The sequence below is a fragment of the Barbus barbus genome, assembly GCF_936440315.1.
Source record: "Barbus barbus genome assembly, chromosome: 32".
Lineage (NCBI taxonomy): Eukaryota > Metazoa > Chordata > Actinopteri > Cypriniformes > Cyprinidae > Barbus > Barbus barbus.
The window spans coordinates 21,275,078-21,302,927 of NC_136760.1; the positions used below are offsets into that span (position 1 = coordinate 21,275,078).

Sequence of the window (27,850 nt, forward strand, 5' to 3'; positions counted from 1 at the left end):
TTTGCCTGCCTGTCATTAGGAAATGCCTTTAACGTGTGTTATAAACCCTTTCCAGGGTCTTTTAAAGTTTTGTTTGATAACTTGTATACAAATATCTAAGATAGCATAAAGATCTGATACAATATTTAGTTGCTTGTTCAGCTGGTAAATAACAGATTGTAGTATCATTTCACATTATTTAAGTAGCTAAAGTAACATACCACGTATTAATTTGCACAGTTACTACTATAAAGAAATGAAGTTATAATGCTGAATACATTAAAGACATCAAATGATTTGGTGTTAAGTTTTATGTACAAATGTGTACGTGGACAAGACATATAAAGTTAAACACTTTAAATAGGGCCTTGACATCCCGGACAAATAAAATGTGCCTCCAAACTTGGCCTGTTTATGCAGTCCCAGTGGTACCAGCCGTTGCAAGAGTCACATGCAATATAAACAATATAAGATTTACAACACATGAATGAATATGGTAGTGCAACTTTAAAATACACTGTAGTGTTTATATATAATAATAATAATCTAACATACCCAAGTTGCTACCTTGTCTGGTGTGTGGGGATATTGTTCTCCACAAGCCAGGCACAGAGGTAATCAAGGTGACATTATATTCTTTATCACATGTAATACATCACCCCTTTTTTATATAATGAAGAAAAACCTGATTCATTCAAAAGGCATAGACCCAGGTCTTCACGCATCTGTGCAATGTTTGCGTCTGTGCATGAGTTTAAATAAATTATCTTTCCTTCCTGAGGATATATTACCTGGCAAGACACTGAATTTAACTTTCAATCTTAAAGGAAAAAATCCACTCTCTTATAGTGTAATAGAACAACAGACATCATGGAGTGAAACAAACCAGCAGTGTCCAGTGTGCACCACTCATCTAGCCATTCAGTCAATAGAATATAATAGAATAGAAATAGAGGAGGGGTTAGGTTATATTGTCTTTTCTATACACACATTTGCGATTAAAACTAGAACCAAAATAACCTGCTGTCTTTATTGTATTCATAAATGCTAAATAGCCACATAATGATTTTATCTTTTATCATCACACCATGTTTCTAACCATTTAGAACACAATGTTTATATTACAATTGAAATATATTACAAAAACATGAATTTATTACTAAAGTTGGGTTGATGTTATATAAGCTACCAACTGCGCAAACAATAAGAAACACCACAGAATGATCACAACTGAAACTTTATTATGTCAACAACAGCAAAGATACATTTATATCAGTTATTAACAGTTTTAAAGATTGTCAAAATAAATTAGGTACATAAAAATGTTTCTTGGCTCAGACAAATCAACAAATTAATAGCTGTAATAATTAAACATAACATACGACACAATCTACAAACTATTGTGCCTAAATTAACAGTAGCATGAATACCTGCTGAACTTCATCACACTTTGAAGCATTTCTTATTCTGAAAACAGTCAGTAAACAGGAAACTCATGAATATTAATGTAACACCTGTCAGTCAGCTGGAGCACCAATTACAGAGATGACGCCTTGACTTAAGATTTTAAGCCTAGTGTTTTTCCAAAGCATTTACGAGTTGAATTTGTAGGTCTGTTGTTGGACCGAATATGCGAAGCCAAATATCAATTTTCTATTTTTGATATTTTATTTCTAGTTCTATTTATGTTACTATTACTCTGTTTTAATTGTCCCTTTTTAACCAATAATAAGTAATAGCATAGTTATTTGTATTTATAGTATCTATAACTTTAGTAACATTAAAAATGTACTTTGAAAAATTGGAAAACACACTAATAAATGGACGCTACTATCTATCTAATGTAAATGTGACTAAATTGATTAGTGTAACTTTAAGGAATTCACGTTAAAACGCCTCGCTAATGTATAGCACTGAATAGCATCTATCTGGGACGAACGTATGTCTAATATATAACAAATTAATTGGTGTTCGAGACAGTTAATGAGACTGACCTAAACAAACTCATCCAGCGTTTCTCCCACGTGACTGTGGCGAGCGAGGCGTTGCCAAGGGGAAGTGACGTCACGGCGCTACGTCAGTTCGTGCTCACCACAGAAGATACGAGGCCTGTGACAGTTTCTGCGACGGGGGTCCGCTGTTAAAATCCACCTCCATCTTCTTTATCTTTGGGGATAACGATGACCAAACCGACAAGAGCATAATCTACAGACTCTAAGCTTTCGCTTGATCACAATATTGTGATATTTCGGACTTTGATATATTAGAAAAGGAATGGTGAAAAGTGAACTCCGTCGGAAGAATCCGAATTCTCCTCAGGGATTCGGGGGGGTTGGGGTCGCATAAAGATATATAGGGTCGCAGCAGTTAAATAACGCGTAAAATATTAACGTAAACACGAATTTGAAGGCCGGCAGTATCTGGTTTTATAGAAATTAACTGAAATACAATCTAGGGACTCGTTCGAGAGACACCAGTAAACACCGCGATGGAGCTACGAGTTGGAAACAGATACAGACTGGGTCGAAAAATTGGAAGTGGATCATTTGGAGACATTTATCTGGGTAAGTATAAACTTAAACACACGCATACATTCTTGCCATGAAGCTGTCAAAAACGTAACACGGTTAACAAGCGGTGTTGTTTCATATATCTGTCAGCTGTAACTGTCAGTGGCGTTTTTCCAAAGATTGACTCGTTATGGTCCGCTTATGAGGTCTGTTTACAAGGAATACATGTTTTATAACCGAGACAAGAACGCATTTCACACCACAAGTGGTTTATAGAAGTTGCAGAGTATATAAACTTTACGTCCCGTTTGGAACAACACTCAAGGAGGTCATACGTGACTATAAAAATATGTGCTTTTGACATTAGACTCGGATGTCAGTGACAAGATGTAGCTAATACAGCACTTGCTGTAAATTGAGGTGTAATTTCACTAAACCTGTGAACATGAGTTTTCAAACAGGTCCTCCCTTGTGTTTAACTTTGAATGAATCTTACCTGTTCATACAGGTTTCACTGAATGCATGAACCACCCAAAAGGCCAAACCTGGCATGTTGAATCACCCTATGACGGACATTCAACCAAGCCTGGCTGATGCTTCTGCAGTCTATTAAAAGTCAGATCATACAATCAAGGCTCATGATTCATGCGTCTTATTTCTCTGATCACAGGGTCATGGTGCCTTTTGGGGAAACAGTTTTGATTGATGAAGCAACACAGTCAGGAACCAGAAGAACTCTTTATTTACATGCTAGATGGCCTTCATGGTTGAGAGCATCCGTATCACACCAGGATGTTGTTGTTCATTTGAGTATCTATGGTTGATATTTAGAGATTGTATTGATGGCTATAGAGAGCTATTGTTTTGAATTGCAATGCAGAGCACCGAAGTAGGTCATTGTTTTTCTTTTATTCTCTTAATAGGCATAGTTGATAACAGGCTTTTTAATTACTTCAGAGTCTAGAGTTACTACTTTTAGTACGCTTAACCACCTTAGCATTTCATTTTCGACTCAAAGACTGTGACTAAATGTACTTGTGCAGAGCAAGATGTAATGTTCATCTCTTATTCAGGAGGCATTAAAGGAAGTTTTGCAGCTGCTGGCCTTAATTCTTCTCGCTGTGGTCTCCTCATTAACAGGGTTCCTCTCACATGGATTGAAACCTGTGGACAGAATGTTTAATTTAATCAAAGCTCCTCCAAACATCAGGCTCAAATACAATCAGCTTGCTTTTCCTTTGATAGAGAAGCAGTGTTGGCAAGGGGACTTTGATCATCATGGTGTTAAAGTGTGTGGAGACCTTTATCCTGAAGCTTTCTGGTTGAGATGGGATTGTTTCAGTCTGTCTGTGTGTGTGTGAGAACAGGGCTTGGTGGGTGTGGTGAGATTGTAAACTCCATCTGCTCAGTTGTGTTTCATAACTGCACCCACTCTTTGGTACGTCAACATAATTAAATGCTTTTTGATTAATGCCTAAATGTCAGGTGTGATTCTGAGGCAGTGCTATTGGAAGATCTTCAGCACATGACTCTGTGTGAAATACATTTAAATCATCTGCCATGTCATTAGCATTAGAGGCTCAGAAGATCAAACCCAAGCAGATTTGACTCGATGCGTCACGTTACACCGCTTACTGCCCTTACAAATCATCCGACAGTCAGCGTAAATGCAACACTTCTCCCTTTTTCTCAGGATTCCGCAATATTTGCGTCACTTGGCATTATGGGAGGCCTCAGGTGTGTGAATCACCCAGGACTGTCCCAGTCCTCTACAATTCTGGCTCCTTTCCATCAGCTTTTATGCAACCTCGGAGTGTTTGGTTTGGATTAATGATGTGGTGATGTTAGTAGGTTTGCACAGGATGCCACTTCTGTAACTTCCCTTTATCTTTCGACACCAAAAATGGAGATCTCATTTAGCTATCAGGCTGCAGTTTGCATTTAGCACCTTATCAGATGTTTGACATCTATTTTACAAGTCAGTTTCGAGCACATGGCGTTTCATGTCCATACTCAATATGGCCCCATCAAGAGTCAGCTATTTGATAGGCACTGTTTTTTCTTTTTTTGGTGAGTTCTTGCATAACACTGCCGTATTATTGTTTTTATTTATGATTGCAGTAGAGATGATCTGTAGCCACAGCAGAACCATGTTGTTTATGTTGTTCATTGGCAGATACAGGCTTGGACCTGCTCCCCATTTGAATGTTTTTCTTGTTTGATCTAAATGTAGTCATGGGCTACTGACTGTTTGCACTCTTTGACTAAATGTGTCTAATTTGCTGATTAAGTTGTGTGTATACCTGCTTTGCATGACGTGAGTCTCTTTGCTATCAGCTGAGATGAACATTATCCTATGCTTGTTTGTTTTTTAAACATCTCAGAAACCAGCAAAACAAGTCCTTGAGTTTCAGTTCAGACAACAGTGGGTAGCAGTTTCAGTTTCAAAACTGATTTTTTTTTTCTTTTTCTTTTTTTTTTACAAAATAAGAACATTATAAAAGTATTCATATCATATGACTTGTGCAATATATTCCAATCTAAACAATTTATATTCCCAATATATTATTCCCTTAGAATCTCCATTACAGCTCTCAAATCTTGTTCTGCTTTGCCGTCAGTAACAATGTAGTAGGTCCCTATAAAATTATTAAACAAATACTTTATCACAGTTTAACTTTTTTCTCGATTTTGTTTTAATGTTTTAAATAATAAAAAAGATTATTTAAAACTGTTTATAATCGTTTTTTCTGGATTCTGTATTTCATGACTGAATAATAATGTATTACCATAACGGTGGTAATCAAATTAATGTCTAAAATTATAACTATTTAATTAATCATTTAAAATGTAATCAAATGAAATTTGAAAAATTCTTTCCCTTTTTTCTGGCAAACAAAGTTCTTCACAACAGAGGTTTACTGTTTAGATTAAAGCATGGGGGGGGGGGTAAGGACTGACACTGAAAGCACCATGAGTATATGTACATTTACATTTAGCAGACGCTTTTATCCAAAGCGACTTACAAATATGTAGTGGATATGTATATATTTATATGTAGTGGACAAAACTGTGCCGTTCATTTACACAAAGACACACAAAGCAAGCATACTTCATATTTTAATAGGAGTATTCTTGCAGTTTAATTTTTACCGAAAGTAGTCCATATTGCTTTTTGATTAATTGTACAGGCTTATTCTTGATTTATTCATTTAAATTTTGCCAAATTCTGAGACATTCCCTGTTATTTGGTAAATTCCCTTTTATGACTGAATTCAGTTTTCGTCCGTGTTTTCCACATTGCAAGAATCATAGGGCACTATTGGCGCTTTTCCACTGCATAGTACGGCACGGTACAGTTCAGTACGGCACACTTTTGGAGGGTTTTCCACTGGGTACAGTACCTGGTACTTTTTTTTAGTACCACCTCGGCCGAGGTTCCAAGCAAGCCGTACCGTTACCAAAACAAGACGTGTAAACTCTGCTGATCACTGATTGGTAAGAGAGAATCGTCTCTGCCTGCGTCATTGAACTTGCGGCACGAGACACAACAGACCCACTATTTTTAAATCAGCACAGCCAGCAAAGGATCGAACGCAACTGTTTTGAATGAGAGCACCTTTTTTAACAACCAAAAACGGCTGTTTCATAGTCTGTTGAAGTACAGTACAGACGTCCCTCTCTTTGATAGCGAGGAGCGGATCCAGCGAGAGGTTGATGGAGCGACACAGAATTAAAAAGTTTTTCAGGAGTCACGGCAGTAGAGGCTGCGCAACTATAACGACACGTGAATAATCCCGCTCGACACCCGACGCCCAAGTAGGGTTTTTTTCTCACGCACTGGTTCAGCAGCTGAACAGCCAATCAGAATGATCAGATGGCCCGACTGACCGATGAGCTCTGACGCCGATTCAACATGTCGAATCGGCCGAAAACAAGCCGACGAGGACCAACTTCAGCCGATGGTGCAGAACACACTGAGAAAACTTCGTCGGCCGTCGAACAAAAACTGCCTGACGGCCGACCGTCGGCTTGGTGTGTACCGGGCTTAAAAGTGGTACTAAACTGCAGTGGAAACGCAAACCGAGCCGAACTGAGCCGTGCCGTCCTGAACCGAGCCTAGTTGTACCACACAGTGGAAAAGCGCCATATAATAGCCAAGATGCTTTGTACCAAGCAGGTCCTTTAAGATTAGATAATCATTTTAAAAAAAATTTTGATTTAAGGTTTGGACTTATGGATCATTGTACAATGACTGAATTTGCTGAAATAAATTAATGATTTTGTTCAGCAAAGATGCATTAAACTAATCAAACTTTTGAGCAGTAGTGTATGCACAAATTATAAAGGTCAATTAATTATGATCTGCAGTTATGTCAGTTTGTTGGAGATTCAGGCTGTGTTCTGACCTCATTCACTGTTTTAATGGCTCTGTTTCTCGCTCTGCCCTAGGCACAGACATTTCAGTTGGAGAGGAAGTGGCCATCAAACTGGAATGTGTGAAGACAAAGCACCCACAGCTCCACATAGAGAGCAAGATTTACAAGATGATGCAGGGTGGAGGTAATGAGAAAAGGGTTTCGATTCATCTGTAAATAAGGGTGTTGAGGGGCTCAAATCAATTTAATCAATGAAGTGATTCATACTTGCCAACAAGCATCTATTGGGTTTCCAGGCTGTGTACTTAGGTGTTTTGTGTGCTCCCTTTGCAGTTGGCATTCCTACTATAAAGTGGTGTGGTGCAGAAGGAGATTATAACGTGATGGTGATGGAGTTGCTCGGCCCCAGTCTGGAGGATCTCTTCAATTTCTGCTCCAGGAAGTTCAGCCTGAAGACTGTCCTGCTGTTGGCTGATCAGATGGTATGATACAAAATCATTTTGACGAGTAAAAAATAGTTTGCTGCAGAAGTACAACTTCTTTTAATGTTCTTTTTTTTTTTTTTTTTAAACCTTGCGTTCCTCAGATCAGCCGCATTGAGTACATCCACTCCAAGAACTTCATTCACAGAGATGTGAAGCCTGATAACTTTCTGATGGGCTTGGGAAAGAAAGGCAACCTGGTCTACATCATTGACTTTGGTCTGGCCAAGAAATACCGTGATGCACGAACACACCAGCACATTCCCTATCGTGAGAACAAGAACCTGACGGGCACTGCGCGTTACGCATCCATCAACACACATCTTGGCATTGGTAAAAACACAAATTCTTTCCCGTTAGCTTGTAAATTTGACTGGCGTGTGTGTATATACATGTGACACAGATTTCTTGCCATAGACGTCGTCATTGTATCTGCGAGTCATCTGTGTCACATCACCTGTAGCGTTTCTTTCCCCGTTAGCAAAGGAATGGGCCTGCCCTACTCTGCCTCTGATTGGCTTACCTTAATGTTCTTTCCCTCATCCAACCAATCTCACTCCTGAAGCCTAACTTTTAGACGCTGCTGGCAACTGTCCATATTTCCAGAGGCTACATAAAACGTGAAGGAACAAGCTAACGATAAGCAATTTATTTTTGAAGTAATTGTGGTGGTTAGATTAGCCTGTTTGTAGCTAGCTAAATTAAGTTTGCTGTAGAGCAGGACGGAATGCATTTGTATCTGCTGTAAATTATGGCGTTCCAGTTTAAATGGTGATTATCGCGTGAGGCTGTTTTTTTTTTTTTTTTTGTTTTTTTACATGAGGCTGCTGTTTTGTTTTGCGTGAGGCTGCTGTTGCGATCGATATGAAGATTGTAAGTTACATAATCGCTACATTAGAAGTCGATTTGATAACTGTTCGACCTACAAGTAAAGCATAGTGTTTAATGAACCAGTAATATTTAGTATCACTCAGCTCAAGTGGAGGCAGCGCTAGGTGTCAGCCTGTAACAGCCTGAAGATTGAAATGAAGATTTACAGTGGTTTATTTGCCCAGACTAAGTTCATGTAACGTCTTAACAATCCTTGTTGATTGTAGACCGTAGTTGTCACTCAAACGTCTTTTAATCATATAAAGGTGTTTATCCTTGAATGGTGCACTGCAAAAAATGCTTTCCTACGTAGAGTTTTTGTCTTGTTTCAAGTCCAAATATCTAAAAATTCTTAAATCAAGAAGCATTTTCTAGACGAGTAAAAATGATCTTGTTTTCAGAAAAAAAGTCCAAATTAAGTGAGTTTTTCCTTAAAGCAAACAAAATAATCTGCAAATGGGGTAAGCAAAATAATCTTGTTTCAAACCGAAAACAAGATTATTTTGATTTTATTTTTTTCTGGAAAAAAATTTATGAGACCAAAAATGTAAGAAAAACATTTTTTGCAGTGTGTAACATTTTCTTCCTGTAAAGCAGTTTGACTTGCCATTGTGTGTGAAATGTGCTATGTGAATTAACTTGCCTTTACCTACATTGGCATTTAACTAGTTCAGGTAGCCAAACTTTACCACTCACCCACTTCAATTTTTTGTTGCTAAATAGAACATTTTGCATTTCACACTTTCACTTGTTAAATTGTTTAAATAGTTTGTAGTATATTTTGGGATTTTGTTTTCCCTTCATAAAAAAACCCTTCATTTAAAAACTGCATGTTGTTTACTTGTGTTATCTTTGATTAATATTTAAATTTGTTTGCTGATCTGAAACATTAAAGTGTGACAAACATGCAAAAAAAAAAAAAAAAAAATCAGGAAGGGGGCCAACACTTTTTCACACCACTGTATAGTGGAGAATATGTATATAATATAAATAGAAATCTATAATGGAGATCACTAAACTCATACATGTTTACTGGTGTTTTCAGATCACCAGTGTTTTTCTTCCTCGGAGAAATTGCATGGATTAAGTATTACACTGGACAGAAGATGTATTAATTTAAACAAAAAGCTTTGATATCTGGAAACCCCAACCATGAAAGCATGTGGAAAGATTGTTACAAATGTAAGAGAATACAAATGCTAAAGGACAAAAAATACTTTCAGGATAAATAACAAGTGGCCAAATATCACAGATGGTTATGCCGGGAAGTCGTGGCCTAATGGTTAGAGAGTCGGACTCGTAATCCAAAGGTTGCGGGTTCGAGTCTCGAATTCCGAGTATGGGTCACCATACTTGGCCGTATGTCACTTCACTTCACTTCACTTAAAGGTGCTGAATGGAGGATTGACCTAGTGGTTGAACTAGGTATTACAGTCCAAATTCATAATATTGGAGAGGGTTTTTTCACCCGGCCCCTCTTCCTCAGACTTGACACATGCATGTTGCCAGATTAACGACACCAACAGGAACGAGCACACATGACAATGAATGACATGAAATACGCCTTGTTCTCAGCCAACTGGCAACCCTGGGTGCCAAAATACAATTGGGTAAACTGGCATTGGGCGGGTTTCACAAACCAAAACACAGACATTCCGGCCCGGAATGCACATTTTCAAAGGAGAGTAAGTGACTGTAGCGTTGTTTTTCAGATAAACAAATGTTAACTTGGCAAGTTTCTTAAATATCTGCAAACATATTATGGTATTTTTATGATTTAGTAGAGTCAAAATCCAACTTACAGCACCTTTAATAAATAAAGAGAAGCAGTAATCGCAATCACAATTAAAATGAGATTTATCATCCAGCTCTAGTGACGGCTGTAGTTGCTGATCATTTGATGAGCTTTCTTGATTCATTTTTCTTTCCCATTTCTCTGCTGGCTCTGCATGACCTCAGTGTGTGCTCATGCTCAAGTGGATGCATGTATATTTTTTGCATTTCCCAGAAGAGATAGATTTGTGTACGTGTGTTTGTATGATTCATGAATAAGCATTTATATTGCTGCAATTGCAGCCATCCTTTAATGCTCCATGCAAGCATCTATAATTCTACATGTATGTCTCTACAGAGCAGTCTCGGCGGGATGACCTGGAGTCTCTCGGTTATGTGCTGATGTACTTCAACTTGGGCTCGCTGCCTTGGCAAGGACTGAAAGCCGCCACCAAGAGACAGAAGTATGAGCGTATCAGTGAAAAGAAGATGTCCACCCCCATTGAAGTTCTCTGCAAGGGCTACCCATGTATGTTCAAGGCCTCAATTTCTAACATTTTGTAAATGTTAATCAGACTTTGTCTTTGAAATGATGCTTACAATCCTGTATTGTAATATGGCTGTTTGTTTTCTGTCCCACAGCTGAATTTGCTACGTACCTCAACTTTTGCCGATCACTGCGATTTGATGACAAGCCAGATTATTCGTACTTGAGGCAACTCTTCAGGAATCTGTTCCACAGACAGGGCTTTTCCTATGACTACGTGTTTGACTGGAACATGCTCAAATTTGTAAGTACATATCTGGATGGTCTTTGTTCTTTAGTGTGTGATAAATGAAACTGTTCCGTTTTTTTCCAGCATAAAAACATTCATTTAATTTATCTTTCAATTAATGAAAATTAAACATCTTTTTTGGGGGAAAATAAAGGGGATTTAATATTACAATTAAAACATTGAAGACATTTTATGATTATTCCTTAAAAATAAGGTTTTAATCATTATAGTAGGCTATTACTTACATTCATATATGATATGAGGATAGTTTTACTCAAATGATACGGTCAAATGCTCATGAAGTGACTTCTCAGAGCAGTTCTGGAGATGTTGTTCATGTCCTCATTTAGTGAGGCAGACGTTAATATCACTGCAAGCCTCGCACGCTTCTGTATGAGTAGCAAACAAAACCGCGCGTCTGCACCATACATTAACACAGTGACAGGCAGAAGTAATATTTAAATAGTCGTTTTGCGGCTTAATATTTACAAATACTAGTGGGAGTGGGCTCACTTGTGTGTGCGCGCGCGTACGTGTGTGTGTGTGCGTGCGCATCAGGGCGGAAATTCCGCTGTGCTCATACAGAGCGTGCGAATGTAATGTACCGTTAGAGACAGAAATAACATGCCGTCATGTAAATAAGATAAATAACGTAAGGCTATTTAGTTTAATAAAAGAACAAGGTATAGACCTGTTCTATTGGAAAGGTAACTTTAAATGACTTCTGTTGTGATCTGGCGCTATAGAGGCCGCCCTGCTAAGATAATGGCAGGGCAAACACTGTTAATAGGATTAAAGTATTTGTTTGCAGCTATAATTGAAATAGGCAAAATGAAGATCACAGGCCAAGCAACAAAATACCATATCAGTATCATCCAAACATTTTTAAATCATCCATCTCTATTTCTAGTGTTCGTCACTCGTAGTGTTCATTGCTTACATTGACTGCAATAATCTGACTTTTGACTATTTTGAATTGCCATCATCTACACATGATTTTCCAGTTATTATAACTTCTAATTGTGAATAAAGGCATTATATTATAGTTTTAGTCACATTATTGAAGAAATTAAGAGCTTTATGATTTTGGTATATTTCGAACCCAAATATGCATTATATATATATATATATATATATATATATATATATATATGCACTAATATGTTGTAAAGTGTGGGGTTGGTACGATTTATTTATTTATTTTTTATATAATTTTGCAATGTCTCTTATGCTCACCTTCTGCATTTAATAAAGTAAAAACGGTAATATTGTAAAGTATTATTACAATTTAAAGTAACTGTTCTTTAATTATGTATTTTAAATAGTGCTGTCAAACGATTAATTGCATACAAAAAAGTTTTGTTTGCATAATGTGTTCTGTGTATATTTATGTATATATAAATACTAGAGGTTGACCGATTCATCCGTTTTGCCGATTAATCGGCACCGATAGTTGATTTGCAGAACTATCGTTATCGGCAAAAATACATGCCGATAGTTTTCCATGTTGCGTCTTTTTTATTTTTTTCCCGTGTTGCGTCTGTTGCTGGAATGGTTGAGAATGGTCTGCTATCATTAAACAGTATGAGAGCGGCCTCTAGAGGCGGAAATCACTGACAGCACATGTTGTTTGTTTTGGCATGTGACGCTGCACGCTGAACAGAGCAGGAAACTTCAAATGCACATTTAAATGCAGTCGACAGAAAATCCTGCTGCGGAACAGAGCGCCATTCACATAGTTTTTCATTAAATAACATTATAGCCTATTTGTCCCAAATCATTGTTAATGTACGTAATTATTTCACCCTAGGCTATAAATTATGTATTGTGCATTTTTCAGCAAAACGTGTGTCCTTCTGTGGCTCTAATACAGTCTGTATGCTTCATAGAGAGCTGTAATACAGATCGCGCTTTCCATTTGCTCTGTTTTTTTTTAAACACTGAACTTCAAACTCATTTATGCCACATAGTTCATTCTTGAAGCAAACTTATGTCCGTTTGGTGATTTTAAGACTTTAAAGTTTCTTCTTTTAACATTTGTAAACTATGAAATAACTTTGATAATCAATATTGTAATTAATATTAATACTAAATTTGTATTCATTTATAAAGTATAGTTCAGTACTGTTACTGCTATTTTAAAAATAGTAAAACTCTATTTAGTTTTCATTCAGTATCCATTTTAAAAACTATCGGTTGATTTAATCTGTATCGGCCAGTGTGGTCCAACCTAGCTATCGGTATCGGTAAAATCCTCTATCGGTCGGCCTCTAATAAATACACACAGTATATATTTTGAAAACATTTTCATGTACATGTCTATATTTATATAATTTATATTATAAATAAATATTTTATATATAAACATAACATATTCTTCTGAAATATTTATATGCATGTGTGTGCATTTATATATACATTGTAAATATACACAGCATACATGTATATATTATGTAAACAAACTTATTTTGGAATGCGATTTAATCATTTGGTAGCACTAATTTTAAAATGTAATTTATTACTGTGATGGCAGAGCTGAATTTAAGCAGTCAGTACTGTATTTTTCAGTATCACATGATTCTTCAGAAATAATTCTAATATGCTGATTTGCTACTGAAGTAATATTTCATATCAATGTTGAAAACAATATTTTAAGCTTAATATTTTTGTGGTAACCATGATGTGTTTTTTTCAGGATTCTTTAAATAGACATTTTTATTACAAACAAATGCCGTACTTCTATAAATGTCTTTACTGTCACTTTTACAATGTACTAGAGTATTTGAATCAATTGTGTCAAGCTTCCTGTGTGCATCAAGTAGCACAATTTGCTTCGGTGTTTCAGTACGTTGCATTTCTCCTTTCTCAGGGTGCCAACCGTACAGCAGAGGAGGCGGAACGTGAGAGGAGAGAGCGAGACGAGCGGATGAGGCACAGCAGGAATCCTGCAGCTCGAGGGATCCCAGCAGCCTTAGGCAGACCCCGCCCCACACAGGACGGAGCTCCTCCCATACCCCTCACCCCCACCTCTCACACAGGTAAACAGTCTGACACTTTACTTACAGGTACTTGAAACACTGTAGGGAGTCATCTCATGCTTCTCACTATCTCACAGCAAACACATCCTCACCGAGACCAGTCACTGGCATGGAGCGCGAACGGAAGGTCAGCATGCGGCTTCATCGTGGCGCCCCAGTGAACGTGTCGTCCTCAGACCTGACAGGGAGACAAGACACATCCCGCATGTCCACATCACAGGTATAATGCAGACCCTGCTCATCCAAGCCTTAAGCACAGCAATAATAAACCGCATTACAAAAGTAGCCAGTGTGTATCTGAATGAGCTGTTTTGATATTTGCTTACGAATAAAAGAGATTTTACTCTGGCAGAACGAATAGTTTAGCGCCTCTGGCTTTGAATGGTTGCACTAGGAATTCTTATTTCTACACGTATAAATTGCTCATAAAAATAAATACCTGATGAAATATTAGTACATCTTTTATTGCTTGCAGTAATTGACTTTTGAGTCTCATGATCTCTATTTGAGTTTCTGACTGGTGACATTTAACTTAAAATTCAATCTGCTTATTAGATAGTTGAAAAGCCTTTTCTAAGAACCTGTTGACCTAACGTTTGTGTTTCTGGGAAAAGTCTTTTCAGCTGCATTTTTTTTTTTCAATGTGACAGACAAGTAGGCATTGTATGAATATGTGAGCAGTGTGTCAATGCACATGTGATTGTGTTGTGGGGGTGGAAGGCTGTAATGTTCTCTCTCTTCACCCCAGAATAGCATTCCCTTCGATCACCACGGCAAGTAGTTGATCGTCACATCCTTGTGTGAAGGCAGGTGCACCAGGTGAGTTTGATTAGCTTGTGTTAACTGCACATTGCCTTTTCTACCAACTGGGTGAGTCTTATGTGAACGGTCATGCACTTTTAAAAAATAAAAGGTTCTGAAAGGGGGTTTTGCATCTCTGAATAGTTCTTTAAAAAAAAAAAAACTGACGATTTTAACCATTTTAATTCATTTTAATAATCTGAAGAGCCTTTTACTACCAAAAAAATGCAGAGGAAATGTTCCATGGATATTAAAGGTTCTTCCTGGAATTATAGATTATGGAATTATATATTTTTATAGTGTATTTCAAATTAAAAATGTTTCACAATCTTTAAGATATTAAGACTAAGACTTCTGTGCATTCTTTTTCATTGTGATTTTTCATTAATTGACATTTAAATGCTCCTCCCCAGTTACCATTTATCTATTATGTATGAAGTTATGCGGAAGTTTAATTTTCTTTACTGTAATATAAACTGAGAATTGTATTTTTTAAGGTTATGTGGTAAAGAATCCTAAATATACTGGTCAAAAACCAAGACTGTTTATTTGATCAAAAATATATTGAAAACATCAATATTGTGAAATATTACAGTTTAAAAAATAGCTATATATTGCGTACAGTGCCCCCCAAAAGTATTGCAATATTGAAGACAAAATTGCTCCTTTGGCTGTGGCGTCAAGACATTTACAAATATGATTAATAGATGAATATGAGACAAAACTACAGAATGTCACATTTTATTATTGGGTGGTTCAACACAGATGTTTTTCCAGCTAAGAAGTTCAGCTCTTTTAAAGTTTCATCCCTCTATGTGATGTGAGCATAAGTATTGGAACAGTTGCCTCACAGGTCTTTCTAAGTGAGCAGCTGTGTCCTGTTGCATTAATTCTTCAGATATTAAAAGCAGAGAATGTGTTGTATCAGTTATATCCATTATTTCTGCATTCTGATTCTTGCATTCGATGATGACACACACAAACCAGGATGAAGATGAGGGAGCTGACTCTGAGAGAAAAGCAAGCAATTTGGATGCTAAAAGAAAAGTCCGTTAGAGCTCTAGCAAAAACAAAGGGCATAGAGAAATCAAGAGTTTGGAAACCACCATCGACACCAACAACCAACAACGACCTGATCGGCTGAGAAAACAACAGTAGTTGATGACGGACAAATCATAAAAGCTGTCAAAATGAATCCTAAAAGACGTGTCTGTAAAATCACCAACAACTTCCAGAAAGCTGGGGTGATGCTCTGACAATCTACTGTCCTCAAGAGACTTTGACACAGAATTACAGATGCTACACAGCAAGATGCAAACCTCTGACCAGCACCAAAAATAGAAAGGCAAGATTAGAGTTTGCAAAAAAGCACAAAGGTGAGCCAGAAGAGTTTTGGAACTGTGTTTATGGACCGATGAGACAAAGATGAACATTTATCTAAGTGATGGGAAAGCAAAAATGTGGAGAAAAAAAGGGAACTGCAATGATCCCAAGCATACAGCCTCATCTGTAAAGCATGGTGGAGGTGGTGTCATGGCATGGGCATGCATGGCTGTCTCTGGAACAGGCCCTCTCAACTTTACTGATGACTTAATGTATGATGACAGTAGCAGAATGAATTTGGAAGGGTACAAAACAATCTTGCCTACCAATATTCAAGAAAATGCCACCAGATTCATTGGGAAGTGCTTCATATTGCATCAGGACAATGACCCAAAACACCCTGCCAGTTCAGTCAAGGAATTTATAAGGGCAAAGAAATGGAAAGTCTTAGATTGCCCAAGTCAGTCTCCAGATTTAAATCCAGCTGGAGAGGAGAGTAAAGGCAGAAACTCCCCAAAACAAGCAACAATTGGAATTGGCTGCATTAAAGGCTGGGAAAAGTATTTCAAAGGATGAGACCAAGAGTCTGGTGATGTCTATGGGTCACAGACTCACTGCTGTGATTGTGCGCAAGGGATCTGCAACTAAATAATAGCTTTTAATCTTTTATATCTGCCTTATGTTCAACTGTCCCAATACATATGTTCACATCAATGAGTGGGATGAACTCTAAAAGTGCTGTTCTTTTTATTTGGTAAAACGTGTGTGTTGAAACTGCTAATAATAAAATATGATATTCTGTAGTTTTGTCTCATATTCATCTTTTAATCATATTTGCAAATGTCTTGACTCCACAGCCAACAGAGCAATTTTGTCTTTACTGTTCCAATACTTATGGAGGGCACTGTATATGATTTATTCATGTGATGGCAAAGCAGAATTTTCGTCAGTTGTGACTCCAGTCTTCAATGTCACATGATCCTTCAAAACCATTCTAATATGCTAATTTGGTGCTCAAGAAGAAAAAATATTCTGAATGTTAAAAACAGCGGAAACTGTGTAAATCCTTTGTAACGATGTTGGAAGTCTTTACTGTCACTTTTAATCAATTTAATGTGTTCTTGCTAAAGTGTTGATTTAAAAAAATAAACAAATCACTGAATTAACCAGTGTTAATTTTGACAGCATATTTTGATTTAGTTTTAGTCATAGTCTTTTGACTAAAATACCATTTAGTTTTAGTCATATTTTAGTCATTTGAATTGTTTTTAGTTTTAGTCGACTAAATCTACAGTAAATTTAGTCGGCTAAAATCTAATGGGTTTAGTTACAGTGCATTTATTAAGCATTTCTCTAAAATTTCCAAACTCATTATATAGGTTTGATATTAAGGTTTTATCATGATAGACACTGATTTAACTGCGGTGACACACAACATGTCTTTGTTAAAATTAAATAAAACCACTTCTCATGAACAAGAACATGTTCGTGTTTTCAATGAACTACCAATGGTTGTTTATATATGCATTCTTTATAGCAACTTGTTTACAATATTCTTCGTTCTTTCAAGCAGACATATTTATTTCTATAAATAAATTAAAATTAATCTTTAGGGCTACTAAAGTTTTTCAGTCAAGACCATTGAGTGATTTTCTGTCTGTCTTTTGTTGCTTGATTAGCATTAATGCCACAGACAATAGCAACTTAATTAGACTACTATCCCTTTAAAACCGAATGCACAGCTGCAATGGATGCAATGTACTGATACACGTTCTCCCTAATGTTAACGTTCACTTAAGATATAATTGAATATTTATGTGAATGCTTGTCAAAACAGACAATTCGACGACATTTTATGTGTAATTCTCTGTTCATGTGATGTGAGAGAGTACTTGAATACACTTTCTGTGTGTGTATGCTGCGGTCAGAAAACCGGACCGAATCGAGTTCTCTCTTGCGTCGTCAGATTTAACCATATGTCTGCTCTTCTCTTACTCCCACATATTGACATTTTTGAATGTTTTATGAGACGTGCAGCAAGTGTATTATAGCTTATGTCCTGCCGGTTCATATTTATGCCTCTAACCTCCTAACTACGCACTACAGAACTATGTTCTGAATTAATCTCTTCCCAAATCGTCCCTCCCTAACATTTTCGTCTCGTTTTTATTCGTTGACGAATGTCAATAGATTTTCGTCATAATTTTTGTCATTTCAAAAAGAGTTTTCGTTCAACATTGTCTCGTTGTCGTTGGTGAAAAAAATGTCGTTGACGACAATTATGACACATTAATCGTCAACGAAATTAACACTGATACCCACCCAATATGCACACATTTGATTACTAATATTAAAACCATTTTTTATTTATTTTGGCTTAAAATATGACCCAGACTGTTTTTTGAGATCGAGTCTGTTATAAAATGCATCATTCTTAATGTCTTTTTAAAAGACTCGTTTGGTCTGTGGCAGTTGTCATTTATTGGGTATCTCTTTCTCTTGTTGCTGTTTACAGATTGTCTCCATGTCCCAGAAGCCTCCACTTTGCAATATGGAGCACGATGGGCAACCTAACTACACGGCTGATTGACAGCTCTCCACCATCAGCTAATAGATAGGGCGTCAGTCTCTTTCTTCTATTGACCAAACCAAAATGGTGTAGAACCAACCTGACCTCTTTGCTTACAGGCTCTCTCTCCTCTTCTTCTCTCATTTTTTCATATTTTCTCCCCCACACTCTTTAAATGTTCTCGTGGACATGAGAGCTACAGCCTGTTGCGAATTCAGTGGGTTGACCAATGAGAGACTGGATCAGCCAACCACACCATTGTCATCTCCTGCGTCCTTCCTTCACAGTTCCACTCTTACACATTCAGTGCTGCACAACTTTCTCTGGTTCAGGCTCCTCGCGATTTTGAGGCTAATGTATCGTCTCTGTGGTTTAAATGGGTCTTTTGTTTCTTTGTATACTGAATTTTCTTTTGTATTTTAACCTGGGCAACAGACGAGTCCGTCTGGTGGCGTTATGGGTTTACTTTAATTTTTTTTATTTACTCAGTGTATTTATTTTTTAATATACATTTTAATAACCCTCTGTAGCTGGTGAGGTTCCTTTCCTACGGTGAAGCTGGTGGTATAGAGTGGACTGACCACAAAGGGGCCAAAATCTCAGCATACATCGCTCATGGCAAACTGACTCCACAGCGTGGTTTTCACTCGTACACATCCTCACAGAGGGACTCTGTGAACCTCGCCTGTTTGTCTGCTATATTGATCTCTTTAACTGTACAATACTGCCTCCCCCATTATTGTGTGTCTTCTGTTTCTAAGCTGTGAAATAACTGTAAAATAATCGTGTAAATGTTTCCATGCAGCTCTTTAGAAAGACTATGAAATGACCGCAGATGGTTTGAGTCTGAAATTTATCGTCAGTTATTTTTATCCACACTTTCATAAAGCCACAACAATGAAGTGCCAGACTTTGGGGGTTTTGTGCATTCTGAACTTGAACTTTGACTCTTGAGGGTGTTGTTTTGTCTCATGGAGATCATGCTTAGAACTGCTAGATGTGTCATCTGAAAAGGTTGGTTATGCTTTGCTGCAAGTTTGTGTTCTGATGGCGTTTTGGAAGTGAAAAGTCATTTGTTGGAGATAATGATTGAAAGGTTGAAAGAATGAAAACAAATCAAAGTCTTGCTCTGATGTTTAGTGATCTTTCCCCTTTTACAAAATATTCCAGCACTGATGTGGCTTTTCTACTGCACCTTGAAAGCTGGTCTGGTGATCTTGTTCCCCTGTCATCTGTAGGGGACATTAACGACTTCCTGGGTAAAAGTTTTCATCTGATTCTCCCCTGTTTTGAAGCCCATGGCTGCTTTGGGCTCCACATACTTTTGTGGAAGTCATGCCAATTTGTCAGTCCTGTAAGAATTTGTATTACCACCATATGTGTATTTTAAACCGTGTAAATAAATTAATTACTTGTACTTGTTTGTGGTTGCATTTTTTTTTTTTTAAATCAATTAATACTTAGTGGGGCAAGTTGTTTTATGCTGCCGTCATAAAATTAAAATTGTGTGCATAGAGAATTAAAGGTAGTTGGTTTTGCTTATCCACCATTAAGATTACTTTTGAAAACATGTCCTATTTTCTAGGAAGCACTGGGCTGTGTAGTTCATACCCGTAACACAGTTACTGCCATTGATACCTCAGGCAGTATAGTAACCCACTATTCCTGTGTCACTGAATTTCTCATGATAGCGTTCTACAGCAGGCTTGGACCTTTAGCTTACTCTGTGCTAAACCCATCCTACTGCTTTTTTCTTTCTAGCTACAATCTATTTTTCATGCTCTTCTCGTCACATGCATCTGTAATCTATTTTTTGCCTTGTATGCATCAAATACTGTAGTTGCATTGAAACAACCAAAATTGCTTCGAGTGTCAGCATAGAAATGTGCTATGGCTTTTTGCTCTGTTTAAGTCTGAGAAATATCTACTTTAACCATGTTTCTGTTTCAGCTTACTTGGCTTAACATTGTTCATTTAATCATTAAAGCAAGTTTAGATTTAAACTCCACAGCAGGGTAGATATTTATGAGCAGGATTGATCACCTTGCTAGTTTACCTCACTATGTTTCAGATGAGCTGCTGCTTAAGGTGCATTTACAGAAGGACACCAGCTGGACTGAGCTGAAAATACTGCGCAAATCCTGTGCTAATAGGATCTGGACTATGTCTTACTGTCTTGTAGGAGTAAACATTGTGGTCATTTACAGTTTTCACTTCCCTTTTTTTACCAGCTACCATAGTTTAAGGGCAAATCAGTTCGCTCAGTAATTTAAAGCATAATTTAAGTGAATACTAGTAAAGTGGGGAATTGAATCAAGCTTGAAAGTTAAAAAAAAAAAAAAAAGGCAAGGTACAGTGGAGAGGGAAGGATATTTATTTCTAAAATGATTCACAAATTCTGTACGGCTACAAGATTTAAGGCACAACCAAAAAAAAAAAAGCTCAAGTGTCTTTAGAACGTAGTCAAAGAGGGTCCCTACTCACACAGTGCTGGTGAAAAACAAAACGAGGTAAAGTGAAGGGTTTTATCCACACCACCATTTTCATAAATCTTGTTTCCAAAAAAAAAGTCAATGTTGATTGAACGGAAAATGAATGTTACATAACCAATATATCACAAGTATAAGCTGTGGTCTTCTCCTGATTGATGCAGTTGATCTGAAAACACTGACATTTAAAATCCAAATAAATATAAAGTGGAAATGCCAACTGACATCAACACTAATATAAATACTGAATCTATACAAGAAAGTTAAAAATTAACTAAGTGGCAAAAACCAAACACTATAAAAATAGTGTAACAGCTTTGTCCTCCAATAAGATGCATTTCTGTGAAACGTTTCAAAGTACAAGTATGTCTGAACGCTGTACATTCCTCAAGAATGAGTCCAATTTAAAAAGACTAACTAGGATCCTCATGTCATACATTTCAATTTGTCTGAAATACAGGACTTTAATACAATCCTGTGCTCTCCCAGGACCAGTTTAAAATGTTACAGTAGATGACAACAGATACTATGAACCAACAATCCACATTAGCAAACACTGAATGCCACAAAGAAGCAAGCTGGTAATATTCCATATAATGCTGGTGACCTGCTCTGATGTGGAGTGTTTACTGGCCAGAAATCTGGTGCCACAGTATAAATCGATTCCATTTTTGTAACAAGAAGCTTCTGAGAACATATCCTGACATGTCTGCTAGCATACAAAGCAGTGGTCGACCTAAAAATGGCTGAATCAGAACTGCAGAGCAGGTCTAAAAGCGGTCCTCTGCAACCACACTTGAAGCATGATACAAAAAGCATACACTACAACATCAAACGCACGTCCGCGAGTCCTACAAGGGAAACTCTGCCATACCTATTGTTCTAGTATCCTCACAGAGAGGATTCAGGTTCTACAACCACACCGTTTGGTTCAGTCACCTTTTTGGAAGCGTTCTCCACCTCTATCGAGTCCATCCCTATGCTTTCAGGCTCTTCAACCGTTTTATCATCAGATTTTGTCGGTGCTTCCTGTTCGATGGCTTGCTTCCCATTTTCAGCACCTCCGTAATTTTGGTCATCCTTTGGTGCTTTGTTGAGCTCCTCCATCTCGGTCTCGGTAATGGCCATCTCCATCTTGGCTGGAGGGTCAGGCTGTTGGGGATTCCTTTTGATGAAGAGCATGTTACAGATGGAAAGCACAAGGGCTGAGAGGACCACCTCACACCCAGCCAGCAGGAAGATGTACATGTAATTATTTGTAGCATCCAGAAGACGACCTGTGAAACAAAACAAGAGAAGTATGATAAACTACCCACATGGATTGGCCAAGTTTAACCATTTGCAAAGAGAATGGTTTTCTTTGGTAGGTAATCTAAAAGACTAGAGGAGATACTTTGGTCATGTAAATGTATGTATTATTTGATTAATTTCTCATCTTATGACTTCTTTAACAGCACAGAAACTACAGAACATAAGTGACTCTGACCTGCTCCAGGTGGTCCCACCAACACAGCAATGGCTTCAACCAACAGCACCAAGCCAATGGCACTGGAGAACTTCTCCGTCCCTACAATGGCCATCAACACTTCAAACTGTAAGGCTCCAACCATGCCATAGGAGATACCAAAGAAGATGCAGAACACCACAAGAGATGGATAGTCTTTGGCCATGGAGCCGATAATATCAGTGGTGCCATTGAAGAGCATAGCGAAACTGAAGAGGTAAACACATCGTGGCCGAACCCACTTGAGCCCAGCAATGATACCGCATGTTGGCCTGGCAAAGATGTCAATGAACCCTAGTATGGTGAGCAGCAAGGCAGACTTGGTGTCCTCATTGCCCAGTTCCTTGGCATAGCTTACCACAAACACAGGAGGCACAAAAAGACCCAACACCATAATGGCCGCAGCCACAGTGTAAATCAAAAAGCCACGATCTTTAAAGACTGTGAAGTCAAGAAGCTTGGGTTTTGGTTTGGAGTTTTTCTCCTTTTCGTCCACCTCACTTGTTTTTTTGGGTCCTTTCAAGGGCCTCATGAGGGCTCCACATGCACAGCAGTTCAGTAGAATCCCTCCAAGGATTAGGAAGCCTCCACGCCAACCATACTTGTATTGAAGAACCTGACCAAGAGGAGACAAACAGCACAGAGCCACGGGACTTCCAGCTGCAGCCAACCCATTGGCTAATGGCCTTTTCTCACTGAAATATCTGTTCAGCATGATGAGGGATGGCTGAAAGTTTAGAGCAAGACCCAAACCTGGAGAACAAAGTTTGAGGGTGTCCATAAATTTAAATGAAGTACATCAGAATTTCATAAGTAAATCACAAAACAGTACTCACCGGTTATAACACCCGTGCAGAGATAGATGTGGATGATATTGGTTGCAAAGGATGCCATAATCATGCCAAGTGAGGCAAAAAGACCCCCGACCATCATCACAGGGCGACACCCGAAACGGTTCACTAGGATGCTGCATATAGGCCCTGCAACAAACTACTGTTAGCATGCAGAATCGGGATAGGAAGAATAGGACGATAATACTTGTTCTCTCAAAATAGATCCTTCTTGTGGACCTGCAATTTGAAAACCCACTTAACCACAAAATACTCATCCATCCCTGCTGCAAGTAGACAACTGTACCTGAGCCATAAAGCATTGCAAGAAGTATGGAGGAGATCCAAGCCGTGTCACTGTAGCCCACTCCATACTCCCGGATAAGTTCTTTGAAGAATACGCTGACAGCTTTGGGAAAGGCGTAGGAGAAACCGGTTATGACGAAGCAGCCAAAGAGGACAGCCCAACCCCATCCTCCATCAGGTGCCTTGACCCCACTGTCACCAGTGTCTACAACCGCTCCACCCATGATGCTTTGTACAGGTCAGGTTTCAACTGCGACAAAAAGTGAAGACAATGTCATAAAACTGTTTAATTCAACAGGAACGTTAGAGTACTTGACCTGATTTGTCAACATGACTTTAAATATTAATTGACAAGTGCTTATGGATGATTAATGCTGAATTGCCAAAATCATACTGGTTTACGGAATATCCCTGTACAGCAAGATCTGTTCTGTTTGCCTGGCACACTGGATTCACACCCTCCCTCATTCATGTCATCCTGCCAAAAGCTGTTCTTGTAATTCTGGGTACAACATGTTAAAATGTAATACTCACCAAGTATCAAAAAATTACAACTGTTAAAAATCCCAGCATCACAAGTCAGTTTTTAGATCACAGTTAATTATATGGCTTCTAACCCAGAGTTTCCCAATCCTGATGCTGGAACACTGCCAGCACTGTAGTTTTTGTGTGTCCCTTATTTTACACACCTAATTCCATTCACGAGCATTCAAATAACAACCTGATGAGTTGAATCATGGGTGTTGAATGTGGAAGGAATCCAAAATGTGTTATGTGGGAGTGCTCCAGGACCAGGATTAGCAAACACTTCTGTAACCTACTATGCAATGTGTGAACCGTTGTGCCTTTCAAATGTCTCTCAACAGGAGGATCTGCCAGACAACTGTTGACGGCTACCCAACTTCCTGAAAACATTTGTCATCTTGCTTGCAATTTCTTTTGCCTCATTTCTATGCATTTGGCACACAAAAAAAAAACAACCACACACACACCACAATTTGATTTGAACATAACGTGAAGGTAATGTTGCACAGACTGCTATAAAAAGCCATTACAGAATGGTCAGCCTTATATTGACCTTGCTAAAGGGCAAGACGGCTCCATGACTCATTAAACTAAAGAGGCTGATCAATGAATGCTCATTCATACTCATTTAAAACAAGCTAAATGGACACCTGGTCATCTGTAGACACACTATTTAAATCAATAAGTGAAACCATTCATCTGGATACCAAGAACAACTATATGGTATTGTGTACTATACATGTATAATAAATAAGTTAGTTAAACCACTGAAGTATTACAACTACCACTATTAACCTACTATTAGTGACATGCAAGTAAACAAAAAGAGTGTTTGCTCAACATGTTACACAGTGGAAACTAGTGAATGAAGAACTATGATGTAGAAGAGCTGCATTAGGTAAGAAAAAGTCATGCAACCAACATACGTACAACTTACCTTGCTTAAGGTCCCTGGAAACTGATTCTCTCTCTAACTGTTCTGAACCTCCCACATATCTACCTCGTCTAGAGGCAAGCAGGGGGTGGGGGCTGTGGGGCACACCTCTGTACCCTTCCAGCCTAAATTAAGACTCTGACATTTCTCCATGTGGTACTGATTGCAATAACCAGAATTACCTCCCATTAACCAGAATTACCTCCCATGAGGTTAAGAGTAACTTGTCTTGATTTAAATTGTGTTTGCTTAAAGAGGAATTATGCAGAGTTAGGGTTCATTTTTACAATTGAATTGTTTCTCTGAAACAGGTCATAGCTGGCACTGGCTGTTTGTTAATTATGGATGCTTGTCAAATCCATACTAATTAGTGAAACGGCTGATTCTAATCTGTCAGCTGCAATGCAATGAAATGACAAGAAGATTACTGATTGTATTTTATTTTTATTTTTTTCAAACATCTAATCAATGTATATCCTATACATAGGTCTGTGTGTTACACCACTCCTAATTTTCATGTTTTTTTATTTTTATTATTATTATTATAGTTAAGAATGGTATTGGATGTCGTGATAAGGATAAGTCTGAGAAGATAATTAAGGTAGATTTTATATTAAACATTACAGCCTCCTCTGGCCTTCCTCCCCCAATAATACTCCATGGTGAACTTGATTTCACCAAGTACAACATGTTATGGGTAGGGCTAGGTTCACGGGTAGGGATAGGGTTAGGTATTTGGACAATAATGTTGATCTAGGATAATGTCTTATTTTGCAAAATCACGTGACCCTAAGATACATTTACTACTATTAAAAGTATATATATATATATATATATATATATATATACACACACACACACACACACACACTCTCACACACACACACATATAATGTATATAACTTATATAATATAGCCTGTATATATATATATATATATATATACATAACATATTATATGTGTGTGTGTGTGTGTGTGTGTGTGTATATATATATATATATACTTTTAATAGTAGCAACACTTTTTTTTCCTTGGTGGTAGGCTGATTAAGCATTTTGGTTAATTTCATGACGGGACACTGACAACATTATAGATTTAAATGTCATATTATGTTAAGTTAACTGCTCAAAAGGCTGTTCGAAACGAACCTCAAAATATTGCGCCCATAAATTTTATACATAATTACACGAATTAATATGTCATTCTGTCTTTGCATGAAGAGTATACATGCACCGGCGCTCTCTGGTCTACGTGCTAAACGTGACATTTATACTCTCTCTCCTCCACCAATAAGCGCTGGCACTTCCACATGAGTATAAATCCACATCCTTATCATCAATTTTCTCACTTAAACAATCGTAGCATTTATTAACTATTATTTATTAACATTAACTATTGTACCAATAACTACTCGACGATTACATTACATGCTGTGAAAATATCAGACTATATCATATATGACAACTGAATCGGTAAGTGGATAATTCACGATATACGGACGGTTATTAAAAATGTTTGTGTTTATAACACATATTTTCAACGATAAATAGACAAAAGAATGCTATTTCAGTTTCTGAACCGAAACCTGTTACTTTTCATCAGTCAGTCTCCAGCATCCCCCAACCCGACGACACAAGCACGCCGGCTTAGCATGCGCGAAATCACCCAATCATTTTCTCTGTTGACATATTTAAAGGTATCAGTCCTCATATACATACCTGAACGATGCTCTTCGATTAAGGTGTTTAACTGATGATGCCCTCCTGGGACTAGGACCATCACGTTCGCACGGCACTCATCTTTTGATGAAGAGGCATTGAACAGGATCCGCTCATCCGAGTGTGGTGCTGATCTGACTGTATGTAGCCTGTTCTGTCTCTTGAGTCACACTGAAGTGAGGGCACTACGTGCGTTTCCCCACCGCTCTCTCTTCTCTCTCATCCCTATTCAAACCATGTGCTCAGGGGATTTAAAGGGGATTTACGGACCTTCCCTCCATATATGAAGCATCAGCTTGTTTCTCATTAGGTGCTGAACCAAAACATTTCCCCCCACAACCACATCATGGTGACAGGTAAAACTGAAGAGTTGCGAAACAGGCTGATGCCACTTCCTTGCAATTCAGCAATTTGTCAACAACGCGGAACACTTCTTAGATACAGTGTTTGTTGTTATATTATGTATAGACAGCTGTCGGTTTTGTAGAGAGCTCTGAGTAGCGAATGAGTGTAAAACATACAGACAGATATTACAAAAATTGAAAAGAGGAACATTTTGTTTCCTCGGGAAGTTGTAGCATCCATAATAAGACTAATAAATGATTTACATGCAACATTCTTATTCATAAATGAGAGAAAATGTATAATTTATACACTAAGTAGACTACAGATATTAGTACATGACAGCAGGCAGGTAGAAACCTCGTGAATCTGGTGTCTTATTTCCCTTTGCGTCAGTCGCTTTTGTACTGTTTTGTAAGCCGCAGGAAAAGTAGTATCACAGGTTTGGAAAAATACCAGCCGATGAGGTAAAACTGCCTCAACTTGTCTTATACTTCTGGCAGGAAGGTACAGAATGTCCATGACCGACTTGCAATAGTCTGTTGGGTAAAAACGTTTCAGTACTTTGTGATAAATATAGGTAACTTAACCAAAAATACAATACAAAATAACAAATAATTTTCCATCACCTATTTATACCTCCTTACTCCAAAAGTCTCGGAAACGTTTTATGACTTTACGATAAGTGTAGGTAATGCTTTT

General features: G+C 37.8%; 2 protein-coding genes across 6 annotated transcripts; one reads left to right on the top strand and one right to left on the bottom strand.

The window, feature by feature from the left end:
• Positions 1-1,201: 1,201 nt before the first annotated feature.
• Positions 1,202-27,687, bottom strand: LOC306852107 (monocarboxylate transporter 4-like). Of its 5 annotated transcripts, XR_013782562.1 has the most exons (7): positions 26,807-26,984; positions 23,631-23,879; positions 23,330-23,473; positions 22,476-23,246; positions 21,929-22,266; positions 13,833-13,985; positions 1,202-3,653 (listed from the first exon to the last, which is right to left on the bottom strand). XR_013782562.1 is itself a non-coding variant. In XM_079388755.1 (6 exons), exons 2-6 carry the CDS (start codon positions 23,851-23,853, stop codon positions 13,980-13,982), a joined length of 1,482 nt encoding a protein of 493 aa, XP_079244881.1. In that variant the 5' UTR covers positions 23,854-23,879; positions 26,807-27,027; the 3' UTR covers positions 13,473-13,979. The 5 variants fall into 5 exon arrangements, 4 of the variants coding, with proteins under 4 accessions (XP_079244881.1, XP_079244882.1, XP_079244879.1 ...); XM_079388755.1 differs by lacking the exon at positions 1,202-3,653 and having other exon boundaries at positions 13,473-13,985; positions 26,807-27,027; XM_079388756.1 differs by lacking the exons at positions 1,202-3,653; positions 26,807-26,984 and adding an exon at positions 25,092-25,135 and having other exon boundaries at positions 13,473-13,985.
• Positions 2,056-19,917, top strand: LOC306852110 (casein kinase I-like). The gene is made up of 10 exons (XM_079388759.1): positions 2,056-2,543; positions 6,942-7,052; positions 7,202-7,350; positions 7,455-7,683; positions 10,352-10,522; positions 10,636-10,784; positions 13,639-13,807; positions 13,885-14,027; positions 14,556-14,626; positions 18,447-19,917. The coding sequence occupies exons 1-9, from the start codon at positions 2,468-2,470 to the stop codon at positions 14,586-14,588; spliced, it is 1,230 nt and encodes a 409-aa protein (XP_079244885.1). The 5' UTR covers positions 2,056-2,467; the 3' UTR covers positions 14,589-14,626; positions 18,447-19,917.
• Positions 27,688-27,850: the final 163 nt, after the last annotated feature.